The sequence below is a fragment of the Mytilus trossulus genome, chromosome 9 (genome assembly GCF_036588685.1).
Source record: "Mytilus trossulus isolate FHL-02 chromosome 9, PNRI_Mtr1.1.1.hap1, whole genome shotgun sequence".
Classification (NCBI taxonomy): Eukaryota; Metazoa; Mollusca; class Bivalvia; order Mytilida; family Mytilidae; genus Mytilus; species Mytilus trossulus.
Genome location: NC_086381.1, coordinates 4,828,633 through 4,846,209, shown reverse-complemented (window position 1 = coordinate 4,846,209; position 17,577 = coordinate 4,828,633). Strand labels below are relative to the sequence as shown.

The window sequence follows — 17,577 nt, the reverse complement described above, 5'->3', positions numbered from 1 at the left end:
AGTACGTTCTCTCGCAGGACAACCATACCCACCGTGATATTAGGACATTTATTTGAATTTGAAACTAGATACTTATTAGTACATAGTTTTTTAATATCTGAAGATAGTACGAATGTTTTGATTATAATGCACTTTTGTAAACTGAATGAATAAGGGCTATGATAGCATTGCTGTATAGTCATAATCGCTTTGGAAATCGATGACACATTCAAGTAATATCTTCAAGTTGATAGTTCAAATTAATAAATTGTAATATTATATTGAAAATAGCGGCCGAATAATACGAATACATGCTATCTTAGATCCTTATCATATTAAACCTCTTAAAGTCCTCTTCTATGAGTAAGTTTGCATTCGTGCGGAACGTTGTTTTATATTTTTTTTAAAGATATAACGGTAAAAAGAGTTCAAAAGGTACATGCTTGTATATTATTTTTCCAATCTGCATCAAAGAGCGACGAAAGATACCAAAGGGACAGTCAAACTCATAAATCTAGAATAAACTAACAACGTCATGGTTAAAAATGAAAAAGACAAACAGACAAACAATAGTACACATGACACAACATTGAAAACTAAAGAATAAACAACACGAACCCCACCAAAAACTAGATGTGATCTCAGGTGATCCGGAATGGTAAGCAGATCCTGCTCCACATTTGGACCCGTCGTGTTGCTTATGCGATAACATATCGGTAAATAGTCTAATTTGGTAGGTCACGTTTATGGGGGTGAAGGGAATTGTATTTACGACATAAGTACATATTAACCGATATCATTTGTGAAACGGTTATACCATTACGGTCAACCAACTCGTGATGGCGTCTGTAAAATTTACGATTCATAAATAATGCCCTTTTTGAATTATTTTACATTGTCATTTCGGGGCTTTTTATAGCTGACCATACGGTATTGGCTTTGTTCATTGTTAAAGGTCGTACGGTGACCTATAGTTGTTAATTTCTGTGTCATTTTGGTCTTTTGTGGAGAGTTGTCTCATTGGCAATCATACCATATCTTTTTTTATATTCATAAGTTATACCGTAATCCAATGTCTGGTCTAATTGATAATTATCCCAAATAAATATATAAAGACATCTCGTAACATAGACTATTTTGGTTTATACCTTGGCACCATAAACTGAATATAAATCCATGAAAAAGTCTGTCAAATCAGTCATTGTTGAAACGTGTTCATTTACAAGATTTCCTTCCAGATAAGTTGCATGTTTAAACAATCTAGAACATAGCTTTGAGCATTTTAGTAAACTTTTTAAAATAAAAAAAAAAATCTTTTAAAAATATGTCGAGGATATCAAGGGGACATTTCCAACTCCTAATTCAAAGAGAAAATGTCAACTCATGACCAGTATAACACGACGAAAAAGGCAATTTATATTTATATTTCGAAAGGTTTTAAGAAGATATGGTATGACCCTCCACTCCTCGAGAGACCAAATTACAAAGCAATCACTAGTAATAGCTAAAGATCATCGTATTGTCTTTTTTGTAGAAAGAGTTTTTTCACACGCCTTTTCTCTTCAGCATCTATTTTAACAGGCAGAAAATCGGGACTATCTAATGGCTTCACCTTGTTTTTACCAGATCTATAAATTGTATAAATGTATTGTGGATCTTCAGTTTTCTGTTTCTTTTTTACACAGCATCCGCAACATATTTTAAACATATAGAGAATGAATTGAACTAAATCCATTAATAAGTCAACAAGCTCAAAAATAAAGAATAAACTAAAAGTTATTGTTAGCCAAGACGAAATATCTAGAATACCTCCTAGATCAATGCCCATGAAAAATGTAAATAAAAATGCACATACATCCAACAATAGCTCGAGAAATTTAAATCCCGCACATCGAATTTCAAAGTCACCTTTCGTTTTAGTTCCGTCCAACCAACATGCACATAAAACCAAAATAAAAAACATAAGCAGTAACGCAAAAATCTCGCTTATCCAAGAAATATATGCTTCAAGGGACACAATTCCTTTTTCATAAGCTCCTGGAATATTTATATTTTCAGATGCACCAAACACAGTTATTTGGATAATATTTGCAGCAACTTTCAACAATACATGAATAAAAAGACGAACAATCAAAATTTTTCCTTTCGTAATATTATTCTTTTTGGTATTATCGTTTGCACAGCACCACGTCGGAGAGATTTCAACAGTGCCAATTTTAGTATACTTCTTTCCATTTTTCTTTATAATTTCATTTTTCTTTGAATTAGTATAATGGTTTTGATTTTCACTTTCTTCTTCGTTTCTTCTCCCATCACAACAAGAACTACAACATTTATCACAACAGTAATACCAATTGTATAAAATATAGAAAGTTAGATCATACATGTTCCGACTGAATATTTATGTTCGTCCAGAATCTTAATAATACAGCTACCTATATCGTACCGGTAATATCACCTCTATATATTTCAAATTCAATCAAACATTGAGTTTCCTTCCGTCAGCAAATTATGTACTGTCATATTTTTGAAAAATCGAATTAACTTTTAAATTCCTAGAATATTGCCTAGCCATACAATATTGAAATATTTAAAACTGAAATTAGATATTGCTTCGTTACATTTAACATGTTTAACAGGGACCTGCTTTTATTCATATAATAGTTCGCATGTTTTAAATTAAGTGCAGTTTTTAAATATGAATAAATGCAAATAACGATAGCATTGTTTCATGGTTATACTCGCTTGAGTAGACTGGGATAATAGTTAAAAACTTAAAATATGTTATAGTTTAAAGTAATGGATCATATCTAATAGATTGAAAAATATATAATATTGTTAGTTCACCTTTTCCATAGACCAGATGAGCTTTTCTTATCGTTTCACGTCTGTCGTCCATCGTCGCGTAAACTTTTACAAAAATCTTCTCTTCTGAAGCTATTAACCGAAATTAAACAAAACAATGCCATTCTCATAATCGGGGTATCTAACCAATGTGTACGATTACCCTTTCTGTCACCAAAGACAGCATACATGGATACTAAACATTACCAGCTGACATAAACAGGCCATATGACAGATGATTTCAATCATTACCAGCTGATATGAACAGGCAATGTGACGGATGATGCCAATTATAACCAGCTGACATGAACAGGCACTATGACAGATGATACCAACTATTACCAGCTGACATGAACAGGCACTATGACGGATGAAACCAATTATTACCAGCTGACATTAACAGGCAATATGACGGATGATACTAATTATTACCATCTGATATGAACAGGTACTATGACGGATGATACCAATTATAACCAGCTGACATGAACAGGAACTATGACAGATGATACCAACTATTGCCAGCTGACATGAACAGGCACTATGACGGATGATACTAATTATTACCATCTGACATTAACAGGCAATATGACGGATGGTACTAATTATTACCATCTGATATGAACAGGTACTATGACGGATGAAACCAATTATTACCAGCTGAAATTAACAGGCAAGATGACGGATGATACTAATTATTACCATCTAATATGAACAGGTACTATGACGGATGATACCAATTATTACCAGCTGACATTAACAGGCAATATGACGGATGATACTAATTATTACCATCTGATATGAACAGGTACTATGACGGATGATACCAATTATAACCAGCTGACATGAACAGGTACTATGACGGATGATAGCAATCATTACCAACTGACATGAACAGGCACTATGACGGATGAAACCAATTATTACCATCTGACATGAACAGGCAATATGACGGATGATACCAATTATTACCACCTGACATCAACAGGCACTATGACGGATGATACCAATTATTACCATCTGACATGAACAGGCACTATGACGGATGATACCAATTATTACCATCTGACATGAACAGGCAATATGACGGACGATACCGTTTATTACCAGCTGACATAAACAGGCAAAATGACGGATGATACCATTTACAAACAGCTGACTTAAACAGACAATATGACTGATGATACCGTTTATTACCAGCTGACATAAACATACAATATGACGGATGATACCAATTATTACCAGCAGACATAAACAGACAATATGACAGATGATACCAATTATTACCAGCAGACATAAACAGACAATATGACGTATGATACCAATTATTACCAGCTGACATAAACATACAATATGACGGATGATACCAATTATTACCAGCAGACATAAACAGACAATATGACAGATGATACCAATTATTACCAGCTGACATAAACAGACAATATGACAGATGATATCAATTATTACCAGCTGACATGAACAGGCACCATGACAGATGATACCAATTATTACCATTATTACCAGCTGACATGAACAGGCACTATGACGGATGATACCAATTATTACCAGCTAACATAAACAGGCAATATGACGGATGATACCAATTATTACCAGCTAACATAAACAGGCAATATGACGGATGATACCAATTATTACCAGCTAACATAAACAGGCACTATGACGGATGATACCAATTATTACCAGCTAACATGGACAGGCAATATGACAGGTGATACCAACTATTACCAGCTGACATGATCAGGCAATATGACGGATGATACCAATTATTACCATCTGACATAAACAAGCAATATGACAGATGATACCAATTTTTACCATCTGACATGAACAGGCACTATGATGGATGATAGCAATCATTACCAACTGACATGAACAGGCACTATGACGGATGAAACCAATTATTACCAGCTAACATAAACAGGCAATATGACGGATGAAACCAAATATTACCATCTGACATGAACAGGCAATATGACGGATGATACCAATTATTACCATCTGACATGAACAGGCACTATGACGGATGATACCAATTATTACCATCTGACATGAACAGGCACTATGATGAATGATAGCAATCATTACCAACTGACATGAACAGGCACTATGACGGATGAAACCAATTATTACCATCTGACATGAACAGGCAATATGACGGATGATACCAATTATTACCATCTGACATGAACAGGCACTATGACGGATGATACCAATTATTACCATCTGACATGAACAGGCACTATGACGGATGATACCAATTAATACCATCTGACATGAACAAGCAATATGACGGACGATACCAATTATTACCATCTGACATGAACAGGCAATATGACGGACGATACCGTTTATTACCAGTTTACATAAACAGGCAAAATGACGGATGATACCATTTACAAACAGCTGACTTAAACAGACAATACGACTGATGATACCGTTTATTACCAGCTGACAAAAACAGACAATATGACGGATGATACCAATTATTACCAGCTGACATAAACATACAATATGACGGATGATACCAATTATTACCAGCTAACATAAACAGGCAATATGACGGATGATACCAATTATTACCAGCTGACATAAACAGGCAATATGACGGATGATACCAATTATTACCAGCTGACATAAACAGACAATATGACGGATGATACCAATTATTACCAGCTAACATAAACAGGCAATATGACGGATGATACCAATTATTACCAGCTAACATAAACAGGCAATATGACGGATGATACCAATTATTACCAGCTAACATAAACAGGCAATATGACGGATGAAACCAATTATTACCATCTGACATGAACAGGCAATATGACGGATGATACCAATTATTACCATCTGACATGAACAGGCACTATGACGGATGATACCAATTATTACCAGCTGACATGAACAGGCAATATGACGGATGATACCAATTATTACCAGCTAACATAAACAGGCAATATGACGGATGAAACCAATTATTACCAGCTGACATTAACAGGCACTATGATGAATGATACCAATTATAACCAGCTGACATGAACAGGTACTATGACAGATGATAACAATTATTACCATCTGACAAAAACAGGCAATATGACGGATGATATCTGTTTTTATCATCTCAAAGATTAATTGAGATTCCCAATTGTGTTTTTTTTACTCAGAATTATTGCTGGATTCCACATGAAAATCATGGTGAGGCCTTTGAAAGGATATGTTATATTTTTTATCATAACAATCACCCCTGGAATTCAGATCTAAGACTCAGTGAGGCCTATGTCATTGGGCATAACAATCACCCTGGAATTCAGATCTAAGTCACAGTGAGGCCTATGTCATTATATGCTTTATTTCCAAGCACCTGCTATCACCTTTTAAATTCATATTAATGTCAAAGTTTTTGTTGTATGTTCCAAATAATACTAATAAGAAAACAATTAACAAATACTCCAATTTTAATGCCTTTACATAGTCACTAATAATACAGGAATATGATTTAACAATAAACATCAACAATAAATCAAGTGTGTTCTAGTCAATAGTACATATCCTCCAAGATTACTCCTATATCTGACAGCTATATTAGGAATTGTCTGTGGCTTTAGGACCCACCAGTTCCTTCAAAGATTGTCAGACATCAGAGAGCCATCTTGGACTATATCTCCCATTATATTTATCAAACTTAACACAGATATCTTCCTAATATTCATTTTAAACATAATAAACCAACTAACTGTTGTAATTTAAAAAAAAGTACATTAATCTAGGCTAGTATTCCTCTTTCATTATCAATAATTTGTCTTTATGCTATTTAGCTACTCTTTAATGTCAGTATTTTTGCTGTTATTTTTGGAATTAAACAGACAAAATAACATTTCAATATTTTTAATATTTAAAAAAAAACTCTCATACAACCACTTTTTCATTAATTAAAGAAGATGAATGCTTTCTTTTAACTTTCTCAACGCCTTTTCATTTTTAGTCTTAATACATTTAAAAGTGATTACGTTTTAAAAATTTACCAGTAATAACTATAGGATGACAGGCCTGTCGGCAGAGGTGTAAAACACTCAAATTATACTAAAATTAGATCACATAATCACATCATCAAACAATTTAAATTCAGTTAATCTCATAATTATTTTATTTACAATTATATAATTATAAGACATCTTTTACTATTACCATGATCACCAATGATCACAGTTATCTGTTTTGAAGCACAGGATCATATACCAATAATGTGTTTCCAAGTACCCATGGGCTTATCAAATATTAGAAACAACTGTATTTCTGCAGAATCTCACTGCATGAAAATTGAAATTACCAATACAAAAAAAATCTAAAATATCTTAAGGGCATACTATACAGTTACAGGGGAGGTAATGACGTTGCTAACATAAAATGTAATTTTCGTGACGTCAAACTGTGACATATCGGGAAAAGACTTCGACTGATTTTTATCATTCAAACTGATTTAATTTGAAAACGAGTTCACGGACCCATATTTTTCAAAACAGCAATTTGTTTCATTTTTCAGGGAGATCATGTGACCGAAATTTTATAAAACTGTAAATAGAAGATTTTTTTAAATTTTGATAAACATGCATCAAAAAATGACGTATTTTTCTCAATTCATGAACATTTGATAAATATGAGTTATTTCTGAATGAAAAAATGCTTATATTTTTAGGATACTTATAAAATACAGAAAATACCGATTATTTAACAAAAAAACATTTGTGTTTATCTTTTATAACAAAAAAGTTATGTCTTTCTTTCGAAAAAGAAATTACGGCCACAAATCTGAATTTTGAGCAAATATACAAAATTTCGACCTCATTTTACTCAAAAAGTAGCACATGAAGGTATATTTTTTAATACATATTTGATTTAATCAGGTAAAAAATAGCCTATATGCAAATTTTCACAAACTTGTAAATACAGGATCAAAACTGTATCGTATGCCCTTAATAACCAAAGATTCAATTATCCTTTTTTTGTACTTAAGGGATTCCTTAATACATTTTTAACTAATTTACCTGCTTTCATGCTATAGTACATTATTATGGAGAATAATCATTTTAGATAAATTCAAATGAAGCATTCAGCAAACATCTATCATTAAAATTACATGTAAACTATACATATAGTTTGTCTTAACACACAAAATTATGGCTTCCTTTCACACAGTCTACACAACCTATGGCACATACAATAAATGAATTTATAGCAAATGATGTAGCAGAAATGTAAACACCTATAAAATATATCTTCATTATCATCAATAAAATGCACTCACAACATGTCTTAGTTTTAGTTTTAAATCATGAAGATAAAAATTCAAGCATATTTCTCAAACTTCAATCTAAATTTTCTAGCCATTTTAAGAGAACAAACTAAAAATAGTTTTTTGTTGTTTTTTTTTTTTTTTTTAATGTTTACTGACTTTGAAAATGACAAATTTTGTTGATTTTTTAGCTTATTCTGACCAGCACCATTAAACATTGCGAAAATAGAATTTGAAGTGTAAAATGCCCATTACCTTTTATATAACTCTATGAATGCCAATATAAAAGTATATTAAAGAAGCAATGTTCTATTAACATGATTAGCAATGACAAAGTGAGTTGTATATCACACCACAAATATGGCAAATGAGAAACAAAATGATGAGGGTAAGTTAACAGTATAAAACACAATAAGAACAAATAATTGGCAAGTTTTGATTCATTCTAGTGTAAAAAATAAAGATTTAGCATTCACAAGGTTTAGACATACAGACAGATTGGATAAGAAAAGATTCCTGGAAAGGGGATTTAATAACAATGTGTAAAAGTTTGCTAAACTAAGACAGGTAATAACTCTTCCATAGCATCAGTTATTAACAATGTTCAAATATTTGTTAATTTCAATATTACTTTATCCAATGTTTAAACTAGAAGTTCAAACTCTGCTTCAACAATTTCTTTTTTCTGAAGAAAAGAATCTTTAAGTATCCTACACTATAATGACTGTAAACATAAATTTACACTTTTGGTATGTAGCTATATTTTGCCTCCGAATGACTTTAGATTTGCTCCAAGTCACCTTTTGACGTCAAGCAACGATCACTTATTAATTGTGTAGTCAAATGTTTTGAATTAAGATGTCAAAGTTTATGTGTGATTTAATGTAATGGCAGACAAATTTGCATACAAGTGTGAATACGTCTATTGTCTTGAGAAATCTGACAAAGGATACTTTGTATTCATTAATTTTTGAGGATAGAAGTTATCATGGATTTACAAGAAAAAAATATTTTGGGTGGATATATGTTTTTGTTGTTATGCAAATATATGCATACAACATGTACAAGCCTTCAAAAAATGTGCACTTCACTGAATATTTAAATTCATGGTTTTTTACCCCCCCCCAAAATGATGAAAATTGGTATCTGACGTCTAATAATGAATTCACAGTATAATTTTACATCATACAAGTTAAACATAGAATGTGGAGAACAGTAAATTGTCACATCATCATTATAATTTTCTGGTTTTCTGTTCCCTTACAATAGTCTCATCATCATTATAATTTTCTTGTTTTCTGTTCCCTTACAATACTCTCTGCAGCTACTATCATATTTTTTTCTTTCTTCATTAAGTCTTCTAATTCAGCCTGTTCTTTTGAATTATTACACAACACCACAAATTTACTATTGTTTTTTCTTGCCCTCCCTCTCATTTGAACTAATGCAGTAACTGTAGAAGGAGGGTTAAATGTAATGACTAGTTCACATTCTGGAATGTCTACACCTTCTTCAGCGACTGACGTAGCCACAACTATGTCAATAATCTTTCTTTTCATGTCATCTAATATTTGTCTTTGTTGTGCCACAGTCATACCTTGTTCAGTGCCACTTGTGGTTCCGTGGCCAACTACAGCTTCGACCTTCAGTTGTAATTTTTGAATTGAATCATGTGATCTCAGTAATTGTTTCATCTTAAAAGCTGTTTCCCTTTGTTTCACTAACACAAGAACCATGGCGTCTTTATTTGACCAATTTACATAATCTTGTCTCGTAACAATTTCGACTAGCTTAGACAGCTGTGGAGAGGTATCAGAATCTTGATTTTGAAGTGATAGATAAGGTCCTTCTACATTCATACAAGTCTGTAGAGCATCTTTTATCCTTGTACATGGTAATAGGATGGCTTCGGCAAACTCAAAGTTTGCACAGGGGTCAGCAGCCATTAGTTCTTGTAATTCTTCAATAGCCATGTTAACTCCGGACTCTAGCAACACATTCAGAGTAATACAAATGTTCTGTGTGTGCTTAATGATATTCCTTGAGAACAGTCTTACACCAGATTTAGAGGCTTCTTTTGGCCCTGCCATATTAACAGTAATCTCCAATGAGTTCAGGAGACTTCCATCCACTTCTTTAGCATATTTAATTAACTGTTCTTCCGTTAAATGTTTAGTTTTTGATGCTAATCCAATGTCAAAATGTTGCAACAAATCAGTTTCCTCACCAAGACGCATGTAGCATTTAAGTAAATATAACTGAAGTTCTTCTTTAAACAACCTCTCTTTTGATGACATTGCAATGTATTGAGGATCAATCTGTGCACTAGACTGATATTTCTTTAGTTCATATGTATTTTCTTCCACCAAAGCAATCAGGGCTCCACCTAGATTGTCCATCAACTGATGCAACATCCTCACTGTTTCATCAACGGAATCTCGTCCGGCTGGTGATGCTGTAAGACCAAGCAGTTTGGGCCGAGTTTGTTTCGGACATTTACGATGATATCCCTGGAGCAGCTTGTTGAATGGATGATTTTTTATACAGTGATGAGCCTCATCAAACACAACCAAACTAGTGTCATTCCATCGAAGTATTTCCCTTAGAAGTAAGTTCTCATAGAATGCTAAAAATACAGGAATTACAAAAAAAATATGTAGATTACTAGAATAGGATAAAATATATGAAAAATTTGGAATTAGCTATTTTGCCAATCTGTCATTAGCATCTTACATTTTTTTTTTTATACAGTTTGGATATTTCATAAGTTTAAGACTGTAATGTATTCTTGTATTTTATCACTGAAATAGTACTGGTATACAATTTTGTTTAGGTGCCAGCTGAAGTGCACCTCCGGATGCAGGATTTTCTCACTGTATAGAAGACCCATTGGTGACCTTAGCCTTTTTTGCTCTTTGGTTGGGTTGTTGTCTCTTTGACACATTTCCCATTTCCATTCTCAATTTCATTGTCGGTAGGTTAAACTATTAGCTCAGTGTTTTTGTTGCCTACCTGCAGTAACTACAAAAACATGCATGGTAGTAAGATTTTTCTTTATTACAATTTTTTTTATGTATTATAATCTTTTAAAAATTGTGTTTTTCTTATATGTACCGGTAGATTAGAAGGCCATCTGTTTATCTGTTTCGTTAAAGGTGTAACCTTCTGAAAATATATTTTTTTTTATATTATCATTACATGTTTCCATAAAAATTATATTTGCATTGCCTACTTGCAGTCACTTTAACAAAATAATGTCAACAAAGAAATGTATTTTTGATGCCTACCTGCAGTTACTATAATAACATCATGTTTCCACAGAGGTACCCCTCCACTTTTCTGTAGTCCCCCACACAAGGCAGCTATGACAGGTTTTCTCTCCTCGAACTTTGACCGATCTGTATGGCTAAACCTATAATAAATTATCCCTCAGTTTTTATTAATTCCTCAATTTGGCTGGCATTGTTCAAATAGGATCAATGGGTTCCCTATTGGTACTTATATAGATTAATTAGTATGTTCATCATCAAGGCTAGGAGGGGTTGTTTGCTATCCTAGTTTGTCTGATAACCAGTGGCGGATCCAGAAATTTTCATAAGTGGGGGCCCACTGACTGACATAAGAGGGGGCCCAATCCAGTCACGCTTCAGTGATTCCCTATATAAGCAGCCAAAATTTTTCCCCTGCCCCCCCCCCATAAATCCGACTCTGATAACAATATTATAGAGTTCATATATACAAAGTGCAACTTTATACATGCAAAGTGTCAATATACTTGTATATAAAAATACATTTGCATTATTCATATACTTTAAGTGCCACGTTGTAATCTTAGATGACTAAGATTGTCAGTTTTCTTGTCCATTTTCAGCAAGAAGTCCAGCTTCCTCCACAAAAATAGCCAATATCCCTGCAAATGGCTTTAAACACCAACCAATCAATCAATACTTTTAAATATATGTACTATAGCAGAAAATAATGGCAAATGGTCACACTGTTACTTTCAAACAACAAAATAACATTTTAGGGAAGGTGTCCAGATAATGAAAAGAAGATATCAGAAAAATTGCATACTTTTTTATCCAATCATGTACCTTCTATACATTCTGTCTCCTATTTCTTTCTTGATATACTCTGACTGCTGTAGTACTAACAATACTTTATCTACCAGGAACATCACTTGTCTAGTCGGATTCTGTTCCAACATGGCACTGATAGTCATACAACTGATTAAAGTTTTACCAGTTCCTGAAAGATACAAACATGAGACCTCAAATGATGTCTGATGGATGAAAAATCTTTGAAAAAATCATGAAAAATAGCAAAATGATGATCGACATGATAAAGCAATGTATACTTCCTACCGTTAAAAATAAGTAGATGAATTCTTGCAATAGTTTTTTATGGTGATTTTCATCATGTCATTTGCTTAATAGTATTTAATTATGACAAGGGAGATGTGTTACTGGGAGGCAAAGGTAAATGATATGTTCTTTAGGCAAATTTTGAGGTGCACAATATAGAAAATCTTTCATGGTATGTACCAGCAAATATTTACATAAAAATAAGATGATCAGATATGATTGCCTCTTTTTTAATTGTATCAAGGTGTAGAGTGGGGCGCTCATATTCGCCGTGGACACAATTTCGCTGTTTTATGATTTTGGGGTGTAAAAACTTCAAAGGATGGTTGAAATGGAAGAAATATGCCGTTTAATTATATTTTTTACCAAAAAATATGGTTATTTTTGAAAATGAGACTAAATTTCGGCAATTACGGCAAAGGACCGAAAAATGGACAACGATTTTCAGCCAATTTCCTGAATGACAAAAACGATTTTAAAGAAGCATTCCTTAGTAATTCTTTGACTGATTGCCCTAAATTTCAGTTGTTTGCACCTTTCAAATGTCTGCTATTCGTATATAATAAAATTTATTTGATAAATATTGTTTAAAGCTGCTGTTATTTGGTTTTAAAAAGATATGTAAAAACGGCTAATATGTGTCTCCCGTTGACAAAAAATTAGGAAATTTCAAACACCCTTTAATCCAACTTTTCAGATGATTTTACTCAAAACAATCACGTTTTCAAGCTAAGAATATTTTGCATTTGAAGTTATCTTCATATAGAAATATCAGTATACTTCAAAAACATAAAGACCTGAAAACAAACTGAAGAAAACATGGAAAGATGTGGCGAAAATTAGCACCCCACTCTAGAGGGTTGAAGGAATCACATTTTGTACGGATCGAATGCCTCATACTAAAATTATGAGTAGGTACATGTACAGTACTTTTAAAACCCTTTAAAATTACAAAAAGAAGCTTTCAATTCTGTAATTAGTTTAAACATGACAACGATGAAATATTAGTGAAATTAAGTCTGTAGTTTGTTTTCTATGCATAGCATGATCTTTTAACATTGTTACAAAAGAGCATGAGCTGTCATAGATACTGCATTTTATTCAATTTTTTTCAATACCTAATCCTATCAAAATTACAGAACTGTAAACATATTGTGTAATTGTAATCACGATTTAGTTTTTCAATTCAATACCTGTTGGTAAAAAGCAGACTCTGTCACTGTCCATGGCCTTATTAAATAGTTCTATCTGATAACTTCTAGGTGTAGTTGTAGTTAACTGAAATCCTATCCTACCATAATCATTCATGCTCTTCACAGTTTGTGGGTGTTCCCTCTCTGGAGCAGTTTCTTTAGCAGCCTTCTCACAATGCCGCTGTCCACGTAGATGTTCCTTGTAACTCTTCTCTTTATTCATTGGTCTCTCACATGTTGTGCAAAAGAAGGGAAAAGGACTTTGTTTGTTTTGATTTCTACCAGAAACTTCACATGACAATGGTGTTGTACTTCGAGCAAAATTATTTTGTATGCTTTCGAGTGACTCATCAGAGTTATCTTGGATATTATTCCCACCTGGAGTTTTTTCAAAAACATTTTCTGTCACAGCGTTCAAACTTAGTTCAGAAAGGCTATCAAGAGATGTATCTGCCCCGCTAAGAGAACTTTGCTTACTTTTGCATCTGTTTTTAATCGCTCTAGCTTCCTCAGAGCCAGAAGTTTTTCGAGACCCAGATGATTTACTTCTAGATGAAACTGACAAATCTGATTGGTCAGACACAATAAAATATTTATCTCCAAACATCGGTAGTTTGTCACAAGTTTTCTCCGGAGTAACTCTCTCATTTTCCCTTGATTCCTCTCCGTCTGACTCTGACAAACTTGAATCTGTTGTACTGTGCTCTGAGTCACTCTCTTCAGGGTTTTCACTGTCGATACCATATAAATCATTAGATATTTTATTAATGGTAGACTTACATGACTTAAACTGAAGACTTTTTGATATCTCTTCTTTGTCATTTGATGCTGATGCAAGATTGAAATCACCTTTTCTTTGCATGATTGGAGATTTCTCTATAGATGGAATGGTTTTAACATTTGTCTGCTCATCAGTAAGATGAGGATAATGATTGACCTTAGTTTGACCTCTAATGTTTTTGTCAGATAAATTTGTTGTAAACACCTTTGGTCTTGCCATTGCAATCATTGATTTTTCTTCATCTATTTTTAGAATTGATTCATCATCTCTTAACGATCCCAGAGTAAGGTGTGATATCAAGGAAGTATTGAATGGCAGTAAGGAAGGCAAGTCTTCGTTTGAATTGGAATTCAAAACCCCATTTCTAATGACTGGATTTGGTGGCAATTCTGCTACTTCCTCAGAAACAGTCGTACCATTTAGAGTTATTGTATTTATTTTGATGTCATATCTTTCCTTAGTTACGGATGTTGGTGGCAAATACACTGCCTGTGGCAAAATGACACCTGATGATGACATTCCATTTATTTTAGGTAAAGGTGTGACACAACTAGGAGCAACAGTGGTGGAAGACTTTGTTTGAAAATCTGTCTGATTAAACTGATTGCCTACATATTTTCCAGACATGGGGTTCTCATATTCTGTGACACTTTCATGAAAGCCTCGTCCTGAATTATGTCCAGAGTTTTCTCCTAAATTTTGATTTAATTGTCCTTGTTGAGGATTAAACCTCCTATCTATATCAAACCCAGTCTGTTGATTTCCAATGCCTGTTGTACACTGTCGAATCGCCTTTTCTTCCTGTACTTTGTGTTTTGGGGAGTTTTTGTGGGTTTCAAGCTGTTGTTGTGAATTAAGTTTACAGTTACAAAAGCTACAAGTGAACCAATTGGTGTTATCTGATGTATCAACTGTTCTAACAGGAGCCTCATTTTGACTTGAAGTAGCCAGACCAGCCTTTTCTATGTGTTTTTTACTAGCCAGATGTTGCTGCATGCTCTCAGGTCCACTACAAGCTATCTGACATATCTCACAAAACTGTGGTACATTTTCTGTTATCCCTTGTAGCCAACGATGTTTAGCTTTTGCATGATTTTTGCCTTTTAGATGACTATCTGCATGAAGTTTAGAAGTCAGTTCTATTTTACACACATTGCAGTATCCTCTGGAGCCATTAAATGTATATTCTTCCCCTCCAGTTCCCCTTATATCTGACCTGGCTGGAACACCTGTGGTAACTGATGGTTTTACTGCCTGAGAATTTTTCATTTTTGCATGTTTAGCTCCACTTAAATGCTGATCGGCATGCACTTTTGATGTCAGTTCTAAGTTACAGAGATTACAAAATCCTTGTTTACCATTAAATGTGTATTCCTGGCTACTTATACTAGACTGACGAGCAACAGGATCTACATGTTGTACTGGAACTTGGATATTCATTGCATTTTTTGCCTTGTGATGTTTAGCACCTTTTAAATGTTGTTCTGCGTGTTGTTTGGAGGTAAGTTCAAGGTCACATATATTGCAATATCCTCTGCTTCCTACAAATGTATAATCAGGCTCTTCAGATTTTTTAGGAGTTGGCTTTGATACTGGAGGTGCAGGACTTAACTTTGGCATGTTTAATGGTTTACTTTGAGCTGGAAGAATGAAAGAATGTGGTGGTATTGTTAGTGGTGATAATGGCTCAGTATTATTTTGAGTAAGACTTAAATCTGCCTGCATCCAGCCTTCCTTTGCTTGTTTGTGTAATGCACTATTAAGATGGGCACTTGCTTGCTCTATAGATGTAAGCCTCAATTTACATACATTGCAAAATCCACTCTCCCCCTCAAATTCATATTCAACCTCTTCATGCAGTGGTGATGATAACAAAACAGTGTTAAATTGAGCTCTCTGATGGCTTTCAGGCTGAACTTTTGACATACTTCTTGTTTCATGTTGTTTTCTTAGAAACCATGATTCTTTGGCTTTTTTATGTTTAGCCCCTGAAAGGTGCTGCTCTCTGTTTTTAATGGATGTAAGCTCTACTTGACAAACATTACAAAATCCAGTGGTTATATTAAATGTGAACTCTACATCTTGATCTCTATATCCTGACCTCTTTGTTAAATTTTCTAAGACTGATTGAGGCGGCGTTTCATTCTGCAAATCTAGTTGAAAATTCTGGAATAACTTATCAAGATCATCTCCAGATTTTGGCTGGTCAGTTTGTAAAGATGAAGATGTGTAAATATTTGCTTCATTAAATGACAATTTCATACTTAATTGTCCTTCAGTATTTTTAGTTGTATGAAAATTTTTAATATGCAACTCTGAGCTTGCATCGTCTGGAAAAGTTATGTTACATGCATTACATTTTCTAGTTTGTTGAGGGGCGCTTTGCATTTGGTTTGACTTTTTCTTGTGCTTTTCGCCATTTAGGTGTTGAGATGCATTCTCCGGTGATGTTAAATCTACTCTGCAAACATGACAGTAGCCACGTTTTCCATCAAAATCATACGGTCTCCCTGCAGTGTCATATTGCTCTGATGATACTTGAAACTGTTGTGATTTGTCCATCTTTACCTTATGCCTTGGACTGGCCATATGTTCCATAAATGATTTTGGCCCGTTACATTGTTCACTACAAACTCTACAGAAGAAATGACTCAATGAATCACATTGTAAGCTGACATGTTTAGCCTCAGCCTCCTTATGTTGTTGACTTGAAAAATGAGCATCAGCACTGTAAGCACTCGAGAAGGGACCTTTCTGACATATTTTACAATATTTTGGGACCTCATTAATTGAAAGTGACATCTTTTATAGTCCTTACTCTTCTGAATTTTGTCATCTAAAATCTACTTTCACTTTCACTTTGACAACTTGACAAAACAAATTGAATTGGTGTTTATTAGTGTAGTTTTGCATTTTATTCTCGCTTCAGTTGATTTTTAGAACCATCTCGGTTTCTATTTTTAAAGAGCTAACTAGAATGCAGGGTAGCACACATCTGATGTGTCTGCAGGCCAGGCTGGAAATCCCCTTACAAAATACGAAACTAAAACTTATACCCAATATACAGATATGTCAAATTGAATGGAAGAACAGATAAAAATG

The 17,577-nt window shown here is 33.7% G+C and overlaps 1 protein-coding gene across 1 annotated transcript; it reads right to left on the bottom strand.

The window, feature by feature from the left end:
• Positions 1 to 9,016: 9,016 nt before the first annotated feature.
• LOC134685007 (uncharacterized) lies at positions 9,017 to 17,494 on the bottom strand. The gene is made up of 4 exons (XM_063544341.1): positions 13,695 to 17,494; positions 12,232 to 12,385; positions 11,425 to 11,549; positions 9,017 to 10,763 (listed from the first exon to the last, which is right to left on the bottom strand). Exons 1-4 carry the CDS (start codon positions 17,275 to 17,277, stop codon positions 9,418 to 9,420), a joined length of 5,208 nt encoding a protein of 1,735 aa, XP_063400411.1. The 5' UTR covers positions 17,278 to 17,494; the 3' UTR covers positions 9,017 to 9,417.
• Positions 17,495 to 17,577: the final 83 nt, after the last annotated feature.

Coding starts and splice junctions, on each gene's coding strand:
- LOC134685007 (XM_063544341.1), bottom strand. CDS start 17,277: ATGTCACTTTCAATTAATGAGGTCCCAAAATATTGTAAAATATGTCAG. Junction 12,386..13,694: donor AGTCTGCTTTTTACCAACAG/GTATTGAATTGA, acceptor TGTATCTTTCAG/GAACTGGTAAAACTTTAATC. Junction 11,550..12,231: donor GGAGACAGAATGTATAGAAG/GTACATGATTGG, acceptor AATTTATTATAG/GTTTAGCCATACAGATCGGT.